We start from the raw sequence: 19,826 nt of genomic DNA, 5'->3' as shown, positions 1-19,826 counted from the left end.
ATAGTCTAGTGTAGAAATTCTCACATTGGATGAAAGCAAATGTTGAAATGAGAAAAATAAGCATTATCCTGAGTTTTCCTATGAAGATTCATTGCTTTAATATAAAGGACTATTCTTTGTTCTGAAATTACGTTCTTCCTACTTTTTTGGTGTTTAATATGTAATTTCTCTCATGAAATTCCACTCATAGAAGACGGTACTTTTTTTTTTTTATAACTCTACTTGGCAAAAAAAAAAAAAAAAATGGCACCTGTAACTTATTCTAGTTTTGTGTATATATGAATGATACTTTACTGGTTTTTAAAAGCCAGAAGCTTAGGAATAACTAGTTCTTGGGACACGTACTTTTTGTCTGTATTTGGACAGTTTTCTGAGCTCAGTCATGCTGTCTGTCAGCATCATTATAAATTACTCATTTTATTCGTTCAATTGTATATTCATTTAGCTACTCAACCAATCCTCTCTTAATATCTCCTGTGGCCTGGACATTGTATCCTAGGTTTGGGGCTATGAAAATAAGTCCCTTCTAGAAGACACTCATGTTAAGTGGTGGACATGTTTATGTAAGAAACTAATAATAAGTGTAAATGATTATATGTTTATTGGGATCTTAACTATATGTAAGGCATTTTTTGAGGTCCTGTGGAGACATTTTAAAACGTATTCTACTCAGTCAGTTATTCCATCATTTCTGAATTTTTATAAAACTAAGCTTTGGGGTTTGAGGTCCCGCTCATACCCTTTTCTTCTAGGAGTTCTGAATCAATTGAATCAAGAGACAGGAATCGGATAGAGAATTGGACTATCTGCTTGATTGGAGTAATGCTGTATCAGAGAACATGGTTTATATCTGCAGCTAAAACGAGGCTTCCTAATGCTTCTTTCCCAGTGTAGATCTTGAGACCTACCCATAGGGAGACTGGTTTGTGGGACAGACACAGTCACCCAGTCCTCTGAAAGGGAAGGTCTGAATAGAGGGGACCAAGAAGAGGCAGGACTTGAGATCTGCTCATGGAAGTCAGACCTGGCCCAGACCCAGGTGTGTTACCACATGGAACCAGAAGAGCTCCATGCCCTAAGCACTGTGCTCTGGTCTTGCAGTAGGAATCTCTGGGGGTGAGGCTAGACGTGTAGATTTAAAAAACACATCCCTTAAAATGTGATTTCCTTTCCATTTATCCTAGGTTTCTAATGATGTTTTCATCTGTATACGAACATTTAATATACACTTTCTTTGGCATTGTCATTGGATGTGGAGAAATCAAGTATTTACAGTTTCACACTTTAGTTTTCATGCTCATCTTATTTGCAACAGTGAATTTTGTAAGGTAAGAATTATAATTTAAAGTTTGCTTACTAGACTTAGGTTCTCAAGCCCAGAATTAGAATTGAGAAGAAGTGGGTTATAGCAAAAAGACCTGTGGACATGCAGTCAGGAAACCTGTATTGTTGTCAAGGTCCTGACAATAGCTTGCTGCACAACTGAGGGGAAGTCTATTTACTCTTCAAGTTTTCATTGTAAAATGAGAAGGCGCAGAACAACAGCATCAGCATAACCCATGAGCTTGACAGAAATGCAAATTCATGGGCCCATCCCATTCTACTGAATTGAATCTCTGAAGTTGAGATCCAGGAAACTGTTTCAACATGCTTGTTACAAGTTTGAGCACCACTGGACCAGATTAATAGCTCCTAACATTTTGTTGACTTTCATCATCATTTATTATCATCATAACTATGATAAAGCCATTTGTTAAACATTAACCATGTACATTATGCCATTACTATTAATGCAACTCTATGTGGTAGGTGTTTCTGCATCATTTCACAGATGAAGCCCCCGAGAGGTGAAAAACTTGCCTGGAGTCACCCAGATTGTGAGGACAGAGTTGGGATTTAAACTTGACTCCCAAGAGCATGCTATTTCTTGAGTGACATTGCCCACACGTGGCAGTTGTGTCTTCCATAAGAATTCGTGACAGTGTCTCTGAAAGTATTGTCATTTCCACTCAGGTTAGGCCTGGCTGAGTGAGCTTACTTTATAAGATGTTCTCATGAAACATTGCTTCTGCTGACTCTGAAGGCACTGCAGGCAACTCGGATAGGCACTGTCACACAGAAGGGTGGGTGTACAATTTATGTTTCTTTCCACCACAGGAGCACAAGTGCAAGGTGAGGTTGGTCTCAGTGTATGCAGAAAGATACATGGCTTTTTGCACACATCCATTATCTCATTTTGTCTGCATAATGACACTGGGAGATAAGAATTATTATCTCCATTTTATAGATAAAAAAACTGTCCAAGGGATTTTGCTGGTGGTCCAGTGGGTAAGACTCTGCACTCCCAATGCAGGAGGCCGGGGTTCCATCCCTGGTCGGGGAACTAGATCCCGCATGCATGCTGCAACTGAGTTCACATGCCTGTGCAACCAAAAAAAAAAAAAAAACTGTCCAAAAAAGGCAAGGTGCCTTGCCCAATGTCAAATGGCTAGTGAGTGCCAGAGATCTTTTGTGAACTTATGGTTCCACCTCACTAGAGGAGAGACTTTAGTGGAGGGAGTCATCCTAAGGGGCCCTGAAAGTATGGGTAGACTTTCCATAAGAGACTTGTTGAGAAAAATGTTTCAGAGATGATGAGCCAAACAAAGGCCTGGACGTCATAATCATTGCTAACGTGTGTTAAGTGCTGACCACATTCTAAACATCATGCTAAGCCCTGTGAATGTTGCCTCATTTTATTGAATCTTCATAAGAGTCCTTTGAGGCAAGTTCAATGACTATTATTTCTCCATTTTGCAGATGAAGAAATTGAGGCTTGGAGAGGTTAAATAACTTGCCTAAGGTTACGTAGTAAAAGACATCTAAATTTGAACCCAGGTAGACTGACTCCAGAGCCTTTGCTATACTGCCTCCCTGTTTTTGATAATCAGGAAATGACATAAATTGTTCTGTTTTGGCTGGAGTCAGTGGTATTTTAGAGACAGATCATTTAGTAAGGCTGAAAAGGTTGATAAGAATTACTTTGCAAAAATCTTTAAATGCAAGGTGGAGGAGTTTGCCCAAATTAATTATATATATTATAGATGGCAAATTGTAGATTTTCTGTTTCTCAATGACAGGAATTCTCTAAATTGTCATACGAAATTCCCGGTTAAGTGACTGATACACAGTATCTTTTTTGAGGCTGAGAACATGTCAATTATATTTCTGCTGAAATTCCACTTGAAGGACAGTACTGATATTTTTTTGGTGCAAGTCCGCTGTAGATAGAATCTAGATTTTGGCATAGGATCCTATAACAAAATGACCTGTAGAGAAAGGAGGCACACACTGAAATTATTTACATGGTGTTTAGTGTATGATTCTTGTGGAAGCTCAAGAAAAATTTGGTTGAGCTGAATTTATTAAAGTGTCTACAATAATTTTACTTTTTCGTCATGATCTACAAGGTCCTTGTGGTCTAATTTCTGCATCTAGTCGTGGCCTTCCAGGGAGCTTGTTAATGTCATTTGAAGAAGTTTCCCTGCAGGAATTTACTACCAAGATCCTAAACACTACACCCTAGTGTTAGTGATAATTTCTTATATTTGTATAGAATTTCTAGCATTATTTTTCAAGATTTGAGTATTATATGCAAAATTTAGATCATAAGTTTGGTTAGTCTCAGAAAGTTTGAACAACCTATGGATAAACTGGATCGTCTTCTCTTTTCTGAAAAATTTTTACATGAAATTTAGTATTTACTAGCTAGTATCATCCATAAATAACATTAATACATAAGATGTGATATAAAAATAAACGTTTTTCTCTCCACAGGTTACTTACTGTTGTATTAGTGAGCCCTATTCTGAGGCATTCAAATTATGAGTATAACTGGAGATGGGGCATTGTTATAGCATGGTCTGGAATTAAAGGAGTTTTTAGCTTACTCTTGGCTCCAGATGTTCATAATCTGGCTGAACAAAAAGTAGAGTCACCACAGCTGGTAAGAAAAATCATATCCCATGATTTTTGTTTTGTAGCACTTGGCATAGTACCCAATAATAAAGCTAACCATTTGAAAAATTAGGCTTGAAGAATGCAATCTTCTAAGTAGGAAGGAACTTTTGGGGGAAAGTTCATTTATGTTGACAGTGTGAAAGGGACCAAAAATCAAATAACAGTTCCAGATGTGGGAGTTGGGTGCACTTGGGATCGAACCCTGGCTGCACCATTGACAGGCTGAGTGGCCTTGGGTAAGTTCCCCAGACTTGTGGCACTTCAGTTTCCAGTGGAGGATCGAAATGATGCTTAGCAAAGTACCTGACACTCAGTAAATGTTCAACATATGTTGTTGAACGTATAAATGCTGTTTTTCAAGAGCTGTCAGAAGGTATGAAAAAAATAATTCCTTATCTAGAGCATTCCAATTCCTATAGCTATTAGAGCAAAAACTGAAATGCTCATTAAATATGCTAAGGAAAGAAAGATTTTGTAAATTTTTGAATTCAGGATCTAGTCATATTTATGTCTTTTAGGGCTAAATAGAAAATTAGTTTCTTGAAAATTTTTGGCTGAAGACTATATTATACATAGTGAAAGACAAATCTCGGTTTCCTTTCTACTCTCTCTCAAAGCCTTTTCCCCATGGGCCAACCAGTGGATTTCTGGGTAGTCCGGTGGTGGCAGCGTTGGTGAGACTCCAGGGAAGGTCCAGAGAGCCCAGAGCATCTGTGGACAGCGTGAGGGTACCTCGTCATTCGTGACAGTACTCTGTGAGCTAGCTGGAGAAGTTGTGAGAAGTTTCTAGAAATCCCCAGGACACCCCCACCACTTCCCAGTCAGATGAACCCCAAACCTGCTCCTGGGAGGGAGAACACTTGAATAATGTAAATTAAGAACATTACCCACCTCCCAAGGAACTTTAATCTGGAGGTAGATGTACAGAGTTTCTTGATAGTATCCAACTTCAAGTTCAGAATTTTCTCTTCTTTGCTATTTTACTCCTGTCCTAGAAGACCCTAAGAGCCCAGTATTTTTCAAATATCTTTGTTGGGGGGAGCAACTATCACCCTCTCTATCTTGTATGTAGGGGAACCAAAATAAAGAGAATAGCATGTTAGTGAAAGAACTCAGGCACCCTAACTCCCCAAAGAGAAAGAGTTTATTTTTAATGTTGCTTTTTAAGAAATGGAGTATCATAGTCCTCACCATCTTTCCTGAGGATTTACACTTCATATCTGTGGGCATGGTCCGGGAATTAATTTGGAGTTCAAACACACCTGTGGTTTTGCAGGGACTTTGGGTCCTTCCATGTTCCAGAGGAAAAGAATAATGAGCTCCTTCAGTTTTCTTTTGTGCAAGGAATTGGCCTAAAACCAAGTCAAAGAAATGTTAACTAACATTTGAGTATCATTTTTCAGTGTTTCCCAAATCTGTTTGATGTTAAGAATCCCTTTGATGCCACCCCAGCCCTACAGAATCAGAATCTGCAGGGAATAAGCCTGGGAGTCAGTGTCTTTAAGAAGCATTTCAGGTGCTTATTGTGATCAGTCATTTGGGAAATACTCTCTGAAGACATACTGCTATTAACTCCGTTTTTCGGTAAAGGACCTTGAGACTCAGAGTGGTAAACCGGCCTCAAATTACATGGCTAGTAAATGGCAGAGCCAAGACCTACAAATGTGGTTCTGCTTCTGCTTCTGCATGGTGCCTCTCCTGACCCCAGCACAGTTCCTGTCTGCTTCTTCAGAGCTTCTCGTATGGCTGTAGTAAATGCTTGTGGCAGGTGCACTTCCCTATCACCACTGCCTGCCATTGCCGGGGTTGCTCCCCAGCCCCGCAGGTTCCACAGCAACGTCTGAGAATCAACCACCGTGCTGGCTTTTCAGGCTTTGCATGGCCACTGTTGATGGCAGCAACCATGGAGAGCTCCTCTCTCAGTGTCCTTATCCCTCCCAGAAACTACAAAATCTATTTTCTTTTCTTACTCTGATTGAGAACTGATTTCTACCCCAGTGGATTATATTCAAGCAGTGTCCACAAAATAACCCTTTTGCCTCTTCTTATCAGAGGCAGGATTTTAAAATGTGGATTAAGGTAGAATTTTGTTGGTGGTTAATTGAACAATGATTCCCTTTGGAGAACTTATTAATGTTTTGACTCTCTGTGTTTTGTTTTTCAGTTTATACTGTATATACAAGTAATATCATTAATGACTATGGGAATAAATTCATACATGATGACTTATTCAGCCAGGACATTAGGTAAAGTCTAATTAATTGGGGAGAGTAATGCAAAGAGATTATTGTTGGGGGGTGGTGGAGACATTTCTTATGGGGCTCAAGGAATTGATTATGAAATCACTCATTTTCATTCACTCCCTATTTATAGATGATGTATGAATTGGGATATTGATTCAGCCAGTTTAACAGAAACCACATTAACCGTGGCTTAAACAAGACAAAGTTTTTTTTTGTTTGTTTGTTTTTTTCCCCTCCACCAGAAAGTCCAGAGAAGTGGGATGGTTCTGTTCCACAAGGTTGTCCAAAGATCTCACTCAGATCCTTCTCCTTTGTTGATCCTCAGCTTCCCAGGGTGTTGTTTTTGTCTGCAGGGTAGATGCTGGCTCACTGCCACTGTATCGTCAATCCAATCAACTAGAAAGGGAAGATTGGGTGGGGGTGATGGTGGTGGTGATGGTGTTAATGGAGGGTAAGCAGCTTCCTTTTAAGGGCACAATCCAGAAGTTTACATATCATTACCACTCACAGTCCATTGGCCAGAACTTAGTCACATGGGCACACGTGGGCAAAGGAAGCTGGGGAATATTATCTTAACTGACTGGCCATGTGCTTAGCCAAAACTCAGAGATTCTATTGTTAAAGGAAGAAGGGAAGAATGAATATTGGGAGCAGTCAGCAGGCTCTGCCACAGTTGCCTATTTCTAGAAAAAAATTGAAGCTGTTGATAATAAAATAACTAAATATAATAAAATCACAAATAGACCGATGATCAGTAGGGAAATCAGGGTAAGATAATCAGTGGTAGTGGAGTCAAGGGGGAGAGAAAGGGCAGGGTGGGATTACACAAAGTTTTAGAGTAGGGCCTTAGTATCCCCCAGTGTCCTGTGGCCTGGTCCTCAGCTTTGCTGGTGCAGAGACCTGATTTTGTCAGGGTATCTAGACTTAATCAAAAGGCTGGAAATTTACATGTATCGCACTCACGGGAGAATACAGATGCAGCAGAAAATCAATTTATTAATTTATAATGAGGGTGATTTCTTTCTATGTCAGAAATAATTGTGATCATTATTCAGGGTATTCACCTCTAAATACCAATCTCCTTGATAAATCAAATTAGTAATCAGAAGGTTTCTTGGAAAGCGTGGAACTGGTGAGAGGTCAAGGAAGGGTAATGTTGAAGGAGAGTTCTTATAAACAGGGAAGTAGCCTGGTGAATTTAGCCCCTCTGCTTGTGTCTTTTCACAGTTCTGCCCACTCCTGAAACGGTGCCCCATCTACACTATTGCAGAACTTCCTGTGGTAGCTTACCTCAAAGTCCATGGCCCCAATATGCAAATAGGACTAGTAAATGGGGCAGATTTTTGGCAGCTCTCCTTCTCCCCACATTATGTGTTTGCTCTTGTTTGCAGTGGAAAGTAGAGCTTGGATCAGCAAAAGCCTACCCTGGAGCATGAGTAAAGTTAACTCGGTCCGTGAAGGTTTGCTCACACCTCCCTTCCCACCAGTTTTCTTTGACTTTCAGGGATCCAGACCCACTCTGCTTTCTTTGCTTATGATATAACATCTAGTTTTCTCCCATGCTTGCTTTCTTGAGATTGCTCTTACTCTGATAATCACAAAGACAAGAGCAAGAGGTTTTACTATCATGGAAATATTTTTTTCTTCTCCTTTTCTTCCCATACAATTTTTTTTATTGTATTAACTGAACCTCAGAATTTTCATTGTGAAACAAACATGTATGGCAAGTACTTTATCCTCAGAATCAATGCTCATCCTTTCTAGAAACACTCGCAAGTTAACAGGTAATTGACAAAATTGAGTTTTATCAGGAAGAGTTTCAGACCAACTTCTTCCGTCTGGTCTAATGCTTTTAAGAGACTCATCCTCTGGACCTAGAGATTATCATACTAAGCGAAGTAAGTCAGAAGGAGAAAGACAAATTCCATATGCTATCACTTATATGTGGAATCTAAAATATGACACAAATGAACATATCTACAAAACAAAAACAGATTGACAGATATAGAGAACAGACCTGTGGTTGCCAAGGGGGAAGGGAGTAGGGGAGAGGACTGGGAGTTTGGGATTAGCAGATGCAATCCATTACATATAGGATGGATAAACAACAAGGTCCTACTGTATACACAGGGAACTATATTCAGTATCCTGTGATAAACCATAATGGAAAAGAATATGAAGAATATATATATATACACACACATATATATATACACACACATACATATATATACACACACATATCTATATATCTATATATAGATATCTATATATAGATATATATATATCTCACTGAGTCACTTTGGTGTACTGCAGGAATTAAACACAACATTGGAAATGAACTCTACTTCAATAATATTTAAAAAAAAAAAGAGAGAGAGAGATCTATCCTCATATTCTTCCAGGATCATCTTAAACACAGGAGTTTGTTCAAATGTACTGGTGCCATCGAGTGGTCCACTTATACCCATGTTTCCCCAGAGCAACCGGAAAGTGGCCGTTGCTCCATCCTAATGGGTGGGATGTAATTAGGCAAATGAATAAACTTTCTCCTTGTGTGCTCTCAGCCATGGAAATTTTAAATCCAAAGCTGACACGTTCTAACTCTTTAGCATGGCAGTCAGATGCATCTTTGCTCTGGACCATAGAGAACTGAGAGGGATATGGTTACAAACCTTTTTGAATCCCTGAAAATTTGAAATACAGCCACCACAGTGTCCTGTAGAGAATGCAATAAAGTTAAACTGAAACATTTAGAAACATTTAAAACTCTTTATGAGACATCTCATATGCAATTATGCAGAGAGAACAGTTTTATTATTTATTTATTTATCTGTTTAATTGACGTGTAGTTGATTTACAATGTTTTGTTAGTTTCTGCTGTACAGCAGTGATTCAGTTATACATATGTATACATTCTTTTTTTATCTTCTATTCCATTATGGTTTATCACAGGATATTGAATATATTTCCCTGTGCTATACAGTAGAACCTTGTTGTTTACTGAGAACAGTTTTATTGAGATGGAATTCTGAATGAGTAGACTAAGCTCACTCACTAATTAAATTCTTCTCTTTGGTAAGCAAGCCTCATATCTAAAACTTCAAATTGATACTTCAAGATGATACAAACTGCTACAAGTTTTGGACATGTAGATTTGCTGGCCAGGAAATAGAGATGTTAAATTTGAGGGATCTCTATTGCAGTGGCCATTAAATTTTATTATGTATAAGAATCAGTTGGAGAAGTTGTTAAAATGCAAATTCCCAGGCCACTCTGATTCTCCAGACATGGCGTAAAGCTCAGGAATTTGCATAATTTAATAGGCAGCTCCTTTACCTGTAGACACAGGTAGCTTTCAATACTTGGAGAAATACTGATTGGATGCCTTTAAATAGTGAGTCATGTATCTAGCTATAGGGAACAAAAAGAAACTAAGAAGACATTCTTTAGCACTTGAGTCAGAAAAAGTTGAGCTGTACAGCCAAAAGGAAATGGATTGTTGGGTAATTTTCTGGAAAATTTTGGACAAATAGTTGTCCTTGCTCTAAGTACTCTGGTTTGGCTATGCAAGTGATGCCAAGATTTCACTACATTATGCAACATTTCTCTTCCCTGTGCAATCTTCACTGTATTTTATTAAGGCCCTTCCTTTTCTTTGTCACAGGTTTGTGTGCCATCTCCCTTCCAAGACAAATGGCCATGCAAAATGCCATTAAGCACATCCAGAAGATAATACAGAACAGAATAACTTTATTTAAAACAGAAAAAATTTTGACAAATGTTAACTGGACCTTAGTAGAAGAAAAAACAAAGATTGAATACATCATTCCTGTGAGTTGATACCTGGCAAAAAAATAGTCCTTTCCCTTTCTGGCCTGCCTTTTTCTTTAGTTTATTATAAAAAACTTGATTCTGCTAGTTGTATGTCAGGATACTGAAGGGAGATACATTTACTAGCTTTGCTATATTGGCAAAATAGTTTGAATTCTGTCTCTAAAGAGAAGGTGTTGGTGATCTAGCCTTATTTGCCAAATACAGGAGAACTGGTGTTTTTACAAACTGGCTGATTGAGTAACTATGAATGGCCTCTGCCAGGGTGATGTTTCCAACTGGTTGAGGAAGTGAGAGATCTCTCCCTGTATAAGTACTATCAAAAGCAGAAAACATAGGCTGCTCCAGAGAGCAGTAAAGCATACAACTAGCTTGGGGAAGAATTTGGCTTCTAAATCTCCCCAAGTGAATAGTTACTTCGCCACAATTGAAAGCAACATTTCTAATATGGAGAACGTTTTTCACTTATACACCCCTTCATTTTAGCGATTCTGATTTGAGTTATTGGAATCTTGGTTGAGCGAAGTATTTGACAGCTCCTAATCATTTTTACTTATTTGTAACTTTATCTCTGTGTGTTTTTAAACTTAGTCTGATACTGTTCAGTTTCCTCATGTTTCATGTGATAAAAAAGTGAAGGAGGAGTCCCCAACAGATGAAGTTTTAATAGAAGAGGCCAGATTGCATGTAGCTATAATACAAATGGTTGGTACCCTTCACATAATCTGCTTTTTATTTATTTATTATTCTTGCAATGCTTTTAATTCTTACGTATGGTTTTCAGGTGACTAGAAGATATATTTTCATCTTTTGATTGGTTGTTAAAATTTATGTTTGATTTATGAAAGTTAAAAAATAAAAGAAATCTCTTAGGATTTAAATTCAAGTCACAAATGTTATTCTATTTCTAAGTCTAGCTAATTTTATCAGTTCACTTTTGGGGAGTCTTTGAATAATGTTTGGTGCCATTTATGTACTTAATTAAAATTCTTCAAATATTTGAAACTGCTTTTATAAATTTAACATATTTGAGTTCCTCTTATACAATATTCTCTCAAGTGCTTATTTAACTCTTGTAAATCTAATGAGTTAAAATAAATCTAATGAAGCAAAATTCTCTTAAAATATTTACAATTTAATATTTAAATGTTATAAACGTAGGAAGATTACTAGGTAAAATCAAGTTTAAATCAACTTATCAAATTGCACATTTAAAATTGGGGTTTTATTCTAATAGTACAAATTTTATTCAATTTTACAAGTATATAAAATACTCGTTATGCTCAGAGTCCTTCTTTTTTACTTTCATTTTAGAACTTATTATTATGAAGAATTTCTAAAATATACAAAGGTAGATAAAATAATGTAATGAACTCCCAAGTACCCATCACTCAGCCTTAAAAACCATCCACACATGACCAACTGTGCCCCATCTGCACCCTCATTCACTCCTCCATCTTCCATATTATTTAGAAACAAATCCCAGATATTATATCATTTCATCTGCAAATATTTCAGTATGTATCTCTAAATTTTTAAAATTTAGTCTTTTTAAAATTTGGTCTTTTTAAAAACATAGTAAAATACTAATATTGCACCTAAAAATTAATAATTCCTTAATAACATCAAATATTGGGTCAATGATCAAATTTCCAATTATCTCATAAATGTGATCAATGTGTATTTTCACAGTTTATATTTTTAAATTGCATTTCAGTAAAATCACGTATTGCAATGAATGAATATGTACTTTGTCTCTTTTAATCTATAAATTCCTCCTTTTATTTTTTCTGTTGAAGAACATATTTCTTCTTAATACAAAAATATTAACACTATATTTTCATTTTAAAAACATTTCTGTACTTAATTTAAAATGTTCTCAGAATTTGAAAGGCTCTTACCCAGAGAGGTAAAGTATGGTCACAAATTCCTTGTAAGACCTCCTATTAAGAGGTGGTGTCTATATCCCTCTCCACCATTAAATTTGGGCATTCTTGTGATTTGTTTTGACCAGTACAATGTAGCAAAAGGACTTTGGGCATGTATTGGAGCCTAGGCCTTGAGGAGATTTGCAATTTCCCCCTTCTTCCACTTTGAATACCACCCTGAGATTGTCATGTGAGGAAGCTGGCCTAGCCTCTGAAGAATGAGAGGCCACATAGAAGTAACCTGAGGCATACAGCCAAGAGTCAGTACCCTACTACCAGACTTGGGAACGAAGCCACTTTAATTTGAGGCTTGGGACAGTAGATTCAACCTCGCGATGGTAAGAGATGCAAAGAATTTGTGACCATATTTAAATGTTCCACTCACTGGCCACAAATATTTTTACCCCTCCTACGAAGCAAAACACACTCATCTTTTTCTAAGACACTGCACGCCCGCCCCGAACCCTGGCAAGCCTTCATCCTATTATGGTATCAGATTCAAAGTCCAGTATCTCATGATGTGCATTTAGTCTAGGTCTGCTGAGGCTTCTTGGTTGTATCTCCTTAAGTATGATTCCTCTTGATCCAGAGACCTGTGGACTAAAAAGAGAAGTTATCTGTCTACCCCACCTCCACCCACAACATTCAGTGGTGATCAACAGACACCTCTGTTCAAGAAGGGGAAGAACAGGAAGCACTGATTAATCACTGGTCCTTGGCAATTCTGAAATCCAGATGGGCATATGTCCCAGTTCTCCCCATTCTCTACATTTTCATAGGAAATAATCCATGTTTGTGGCTGAGTAACCTTCTCAGACTGATTTCTGCCAGTAGAAATGGAAATTCCTATTTATTTAGAACTCGTACTGCCTTTTTTAGTCCAATCTGATACAGTTTCCTTAAAAACTCATGGGTTTTCAATGAGTCGCATTGTAGTCCACTCTACTCTGCAATTCCTTTTCATACAGCCCACATGTCAGACAATATGAGTCTGAGAAAGCCTTTAGTCTGCTTAAGAGGGTAGACTAAAGGCACTTTGGTTCTCCTCCACATGGCTTCCTATCTTCCAGTAGAGTGAACTGGGCTTCTTTACTACATGGTGGTCTTTGGGTTCCAACAGGGTGAGAGGACAAGCTGCAAGCCCTCTGTATCTCCTAGGCTCTGGAAATTGAATAACATCACTTTTACCCCTGTTCTATTAAAGTAAATCACAAAGCTAGCCCAGATTCAATGAGTGAAGACCCCACCTTTGAAGGAAGGAGCAGCAGTGTTAGTTACAAAGAGGCATGGGAAAGGCATGCTACATTGGGACCATTGTTCTAATGACCTACCACATTTACTTTTTTTTTTTTTTTTTTGCGGTACATGGGCCTCTCACTGTTGTGGCCTCTCCCATTGCGGAGCACAGGCTCCGGACGCGCAGGCTCAGCGGCCATGGCTCACGGGCCCAGCCGCTCCGCGGCATGTGGGATCTTCCTGGACCAGGGCATGAACCCGTGTCCCCTGCATCAGCAGGTGGACTCTCAACCACTGCACCACCAGGGAAGCCCCCACATTTACTTTTTAAACGAACAATCCCATGTAACGACCCACTCCATGTTATCTTTTCTAAAAAAATTGAAATATATTTGATTTACAATATTGTGTTAGTTTCAGGCATACAGCATAGTGATTCAGTTTGGTTTTTTTCAGATTATATTCCATTGTAGGTTATTATAAGATGTTAACTATAATTCCCTTTGCTATACAGTAAATCCTTATTGTGTATATTTTATGTATAGTAGTTTGTATCTGTTAATCCCATATCCCTAATTTGTCCTCCCCACCTTTCCTTTTTGGTAACCATAAGTTTGTTTTCTATGTCTGTGAGTCTGTTTCCATTTTGTGTATAGACTCATTTGTATTATTTTTTAGATTCCATATATAAGTGATATAATATTTGTCTTTGTCTGACTTACTTCACTTAGTATGGTAATCTCTAGGTCCATCCATGTTGCTGCAAATGGCATATTTCATTCTTTTTTATGGCTGAGTAATATTCATATATATATATGCCACATCTTCTTAAGCCAGTTATCTGTTGATGGGCACTTGGGTTGTTTCTATGTCTTGGCTATTGTAAATAGTGCTGCTATGAACGTTGAGGTGCATGTATCTTTTTGAATTAGAGTTTTGGGGTTTTTTTTTTTTTGGATATATACCCAGAAGTAGAATTGTTAGATAATATGGTAGCTCTATTTTTAGTTTTTTAAGGAACCTCATACTGTTCTCCCTAGTGGATGCACCAGTTTACATTTCCTACCAACAGTGTACAAGGATTCTGTTTTCTCCACACTCTCTCCAGCATTTATTATTTGTAGCCTTTTTTTTTTTTTTTTTTTTGCGGTACGCGGGCCTCTCACTGTTGTGGCCTCTCCCGTTGCGGAGCACAGGCTTCAGACACGCAGGCTCAGCGGCCATGGCTCACGGGCCCAGCCGCTCCGCGGCATGTGGGATCTTCCCGGACCGGGGCATGAACCCGTGTCCCCTGCATCGGCAGGCGGACTCTCAACCACTGCGCCACCAGGGAAGCCCCTTGTAGCCTTTTTGATGATAGCCATTCTGACCAGTACAAGGGGATACTTCATTGTGGTTTAGATTTGCATTTCTCTAATAATTAGTGATGTTGAACATCTGAAGTAAACTCTTTGAGTTGTATAGATTTTGAGTTTCCTGAGAGAGTACTTTGCAAAAATGGAATATTCTGTAAATATTTAAATTGAATGAAATTTATTTCTTGCTCTAGAAGTTTTTGAATAGTATATTTTCATATATTGAGTTCAATAATAATAGTGAGGGGTATGTAAAGGTCAAGCAGAGTACATTACATTAATGTTTTCGTCCTTTGTAATTTTTATTTAAAATTGTATGTTTAGAGTAGCTTTGAAAAACAGTGTAATGACGGAGTCCTCAGTGTAGAGGCAGCCCGGACATTAATTGGTGCAACCAAAAGCTATTGCCACATCCAAGGAAAGTAAGTGTAATACTTCTTTAACTGATATTTCCAAAATTGAATGGGTATGTGATAGAGAATGAAGAAACTGAGAGTTCAGTGTCCAGATTGATCAATCTTTTTATCTTATCTATCTGTCCGTCCATCCATCCATCCATCCATCTACTTCCTATTTTACTGTACTTTACTTTTCTATTTTACTTCCTATTTTTCTTGTTTATACTTTTCTCCCTGAAAATTCATAACTTTGATGACATTGGGAGTTTCTGGAGGAAGATTTGACTACAGAGCAATTATATGAGAGACAAGGGGAGCCATGAAAAAGAACCCATATAGTTTTAATTATGGTGATAATTATTTTGTCTTTATATCATATTTACTAAATTACTGCATAGGGGAAGTAAGGAGGCCTGGAGCCTGACATTAAACTGCTCTCTGGGGTGGAATAGGATCATAGGATCTGGAGGAATTGATCCAACCCATGGAACTGATAGATGCAATTAATATGATGGGAAAAGCTCAGTATCTTAGAGATATATTGATACCTGGTTACAGTCCTGAAACATTAGATAATGGATGGTCTAAGACAAACCTGTGGGGCAACAGTGATAGGAGATTCTGTCTGGGTGATAGTTAACATTTCAGCAGCCTGGTAATATATCTGGGAGATGTAGCATCAATTCCTAAATAAAGTTTGGGAAGGACAGAGACTTCAGGGCCTTGGAGAATCTTGGGCTAGTCAAGGCATGACAAAAGGAAGCTTGATTCTAAACCCCAAAGAGTTGGATTCTGAAGTTTTAATTATGTTCTACCTCAGGTCACAGATAGTTCCAGGAACATGGACAGCAGGAGTCTCCCACTAAAAATGTTTCTGTTCTATGACCATGGGTGGGTAGGTGGATGGATACAGAGGCATATTTAATAAACCCATATTACATTTATGTTTAGTATAACTTTCTGTTTTATATTACCCAAAGGTATAGCACTTGCTTTTCATTATAACACATATGTATATTTTTCTCTATTAGATTCATGAGTATTTATGATGTTTCAACTTATGTAAGAGCTAGAAGTTGGCTCATGAAGTTTAAAAACATATTAACTTTCTTGGAATATCATGAAAATAAGACACCTCTTTCTCTATATGGGTAAGTACTGTGAACCTGTAATAGCAATGTACTTGAAAATATGACCTTTTCTACATTGTCAGAATAGATTACTTTGATCTTCCCTAAAAAAAAAAAAAAAAAACCCAACTAATATTATAGTCAAGTCTTATTGATTGAGTGCGGAAGGAACAAAGTTCTTGCTTCTCTTTCTCCATTCTGTTTTACCAATTTCATTGGCACCTCTATTAGAGAGTGGGTAGAAAAAAGATGAAAAGGATGGTCATATTTGGATTCTTCAAGTTTGAATTACCATGTCTTAGGGTCACATTACATGTTGGACTTCTTTCATATTCTTCTGGGATGAGCAGGGGTGAGAAATAGCAAACTCAAAGACTAGATCTAGCTCTCAACTTAATTTCATGTGCCATGGGATAGTTCTGTTGATGTCTATAATTAGGAAAAACACAGCATGGCCTTAATAATAATTATAAACAACGTCCAAAATAACGCAAGATACAGATTTTTCTTAACTTGTGTAGACTCTTTGTTTTGTTATATAAGTTGTGAGCTTATATACTTTTTAGAGCAGAAAGACAAGGTTTTTCTACTAACAAAAGATGTCAGGGCTTCCCTAGCGGTGCAGTGGTTGAGAGTCAGCCTGCTGATGCAGGGGACATGGGTTTGTGCCCTGGTCCAGGAAGATCCCACATGCCGTGGAGCGGCTGGGCCCATCAGCCATGGCTGCTGAGCCTGCGCATCCGGAGCCTGTGCTCCACAACGGGAGAGGCCACAACAGTGAGAGGCCCGCGTACTGCAAAAAAAAAAAAAGATGTCAAATGAGAAAATACTGGGACCATTAATGCTAATAAATTTTAAGTGGGTGTTAACATGCTTTTCGTAACAAATTATGATAATTTTTTACTTTCTTCCATTGATTAAGTTTACAGAAAAATATAAAAATTTAAAACCCTAGGATCTTGACATATATCCAAGTAACCTCTTTTTGTCAGCTTCTACTTTAGATGAATAGAAAAAAATTTTTTAAATGTCATAGTAATATTGAATAGAATATTTCATTCTGTTCCTAATTTTAAGCAGTGTTGATGTTTTTCTCAAAATTAATTTGTTTCTTGCTTTTGATGTATGAATTTTTGCATTGTTCCTATGTGTGATTAGCCTTGATTTTAGAAAATGCTCTCCAGACAAATCTCAAACAGACAATCCAACCTTACACCTAAAGGAGCTAGAAAAAGAAGAACAAACAAAGCCCTTAGTTAATAGAAAGGAAGAAATCATAAATATCAGAGCAGAAATAAGTGAAAGAGAGACTAAAAAACAATAGAATAGATAAATGAAACTAAGAGCTGGTTCTTTGAAAAAATAAATAAAATTGATAAACCTTCAGCCCAACTCACCAAGCAAAAGAGAGGGCCCAAATCAATAAAATCAGATGAAAAAGAAGTTACAACTGAAATCACTGAGATACAAAGGATCACAAGAGAGTACTACAGTTATATGCCAATAAGATAGAAGAAATGGACAAATTCTTAGAAAGGTACAATCTCCCAAGACTGTAGCAGGAAGAAGTAGAAAATATGAACAGACCAATTACCAGTACTGAAATTGAATCAGTAATTTAAAAACTCCCAACAAACAAAATTCCAGGACCAGATGGCTTCACAGATGAATTCTACCAAACATTTAGAGAAGAGTTAACACATATGTCCTTATCAAATTATTCCAAAAAATTGCAGAGGAAGGAACGCTTCTGAAATCATTCTATAAAGCCAGCATTACCCTGATACCAAAACCAGGCAAAGATATCACAAAAAAAGGAAATTACAGGCCAATATCACTGATGAGCATATCAATAGATGCAAAAATCCTCAACAAAATATTAGCAAACCAAATTCAGCAATACATTGAAAGGATCATACACCATGATCAAGTGGGATTTGTCCCAAGGATGCAAGGATGGTTCAATATGTATGTATATATTCCATATATATAATGGAATATTACTCAGCCCTAGAAAAGAATGAAATCTTGCCATTTGCCATGTGGATGGACTTAGATGGTATTATGCTAAATGAAGTAAGTCAGACAGAGAAAGTCAATTACTGTATGATTTCACTTATATGTGGGTTCTAAAAAAACAAAACAAATGAATAAACGTAACAAAAGAGAAACAGAGTCATAGATACAGAGAACAAACAGGTAGTGTCCAGAAGGGAGGGGTCGGGGGAGGAAAGAAATAGTGAGGGAAATTAAAATGTACAAGCTTCCAGTTGCAAAATAAATGAGTAACCAGTATGAAATGTACAGTGTGGGCAATATAGTTAGTAACTATGTAGTATCTTTGTATGGTGACATATCATAACTAGACTTACTGTGGTTATCATTTTAAAAGGTCTAGAAATATTGAATCAGTGTGTTGTGTAACAGGACCTAACATAGTGTTCTAGGTCAATCATACTTCAAAAACAAACCAACAAACAAATCCATAGAAAAAAAAGATCAGATTTGTGGTTACCAGAGGTGGGGGGTGGGAGAGGGGGAAGTGGATGAAAACAGTCACCAGGTACAATTTCCATTTGTCAGATAAATAAGTACTAGGGAGGTAATGTATTACACCATGATGAATATAGTTAACACTGCTGCATGTTACATATGAAAGCTGTTAAGGGAGTAAGTCCTAAGGGTTCTCATCACAAGGAGAAATTTTCTGTTTAATGTTGCATCTCTATGAGATAATGGATGTTCACTACACTTACCGTGATGATCAGTTTGTGATGTATGTAAGCCAAACCACTATGTTGTATACCTTAAAATTTATACAGTGCTGTATGTCAATTATATCTTAAGAAAACTGGAAGAAAAACACACACCCCCAAAAGCCACCCTCCCAAATGAATATGTATTTACAGTACCTAATGTTTTGGCAGAGGTTAATGAAAATGTTTCTTCTACCTGGGTGAATAATAAGCATAAGACATTAACTTTAAAAAAAAGCTCCTCAGCCCTGATCTAGATTACCAAGAGCCATATTTTTATCTTTTTCCCTTATGATTTTTATGTCTAGAAAGTATGGTTTAGATTTTTGCTTAGCTATTGTTTCATATTATTTGTATCTTTCTTCAAATTAATGTTAATATTTATTTAAACAAATGAACTTCAGATTTTAATTGTTATACCTTTAAAGTGATCTGACATTTTATTTGATCTCTTTTTTTTCAGGAATAATAAATTTCTGATTTTTATATATCACATTGTATTTTCAGAAGAATTTGAATATGCAGGACATATTATACGGATAATGTACATTTATCCTATGATAATGCATCTATGGCCAATGGCAAGAGAATTAAATGTGTCAGCACTGATATTAGTAAACTACTATTTTGTATATTTATATCTGTTAGAATCAGCATTGAAGGTACTGTTTAAAATAGAAATGTATCCTATAAAAAGAACAGTTTAGATAATTTGAATCTATTTTTGTCATTTTTTGGAAATAATTGATACTAGAAGCCTTTTGCTGTAGCAGTTGATAGGATCCTGGAATTTTAGTAATCTTTTTGAATTTTCTGAGTTTAATAATGAAATCAGTAAAACAGTTAGTCTTGGATATCAGATAAGAGAAGTATAAAAGTGGAGAGAATCTCAAAGATCAGGCAAAAAAGAATTGAAAATCTAGACATTTGCTGTTTCCCTCAAATAC

At 37.1% G+C, this 19,826-nt stretch overlaps 2 protein-coding genes across 2 annotated transcripts in view; both read left to right on the top strand.

The window, feature by feature from the left end:
- Positions 1-15,087, top strand: part of LOC132439643 (sodium/hydrogen exchanger 11-like) — a 32,989-nt gene extending 17,902 nt beyond the window's left edge. The window contains exons 7-12 of the mRNA XM_060034132.1: positions 1,185-1,328; positions 3,817-3,985; positions 6,164-6,245; positions 9,910-10,076; positions 10,668-10,781; positions 14,920-15,087. Of these exons, the coding sequence (XP_059890115.1) occupies positions 1,185-1,328; positions 3,817-3,985; positions 6,164-6,245; positions 9,910-10,076; positions 10,668-10,781; positions 14,920-15,021 (778 nt within the window). The 3' untranslated portion in view covers positions 15,022-15,087. The remainder of the gene's footprint in view (positions 1-1,184; positions 1,329-3,816; positions 3,986-6,163; positions 6,246-9,909; positions 10,077-10,667; positions 10,782-14,919) is intronic.
- A 967-nt stretch (positions 15,088-16,054) lies between these two features.
- Positions 16,055-19,826, top strand: part of SLC9C2 (solute carrier family 9 member C2 (putative)) — a 53,081-nt gene continuing 49,309 nt past the window's right edge. The window contains exon 1 of the mRNA XM_060015994.1: positions 16,055-16,144. The gene's annotated coding sequence lies outside the window, so the exon portion shown is untranslated. The remainder of the gene's footprint in view (positions 16,145-19,826) is intronic.

Source organism: Delphinus delphis, chromosome 1 (genome assembly GCF_949987515.2).
Source record: "Delphinus delphis chromosome 1, mDelDel1.2, whole genome shotgun sequence".
NCBI classification, from domain to species: domain Eukaryota; kingdom Metazoa; phylum Chordata; class Mammalia; order Artiodactyla; family Delphinidae; genus Delphinus; species Delphinus delphis.
This window is presented reverse-complemented; position numbering and strand designations above follow the sequence as displayed.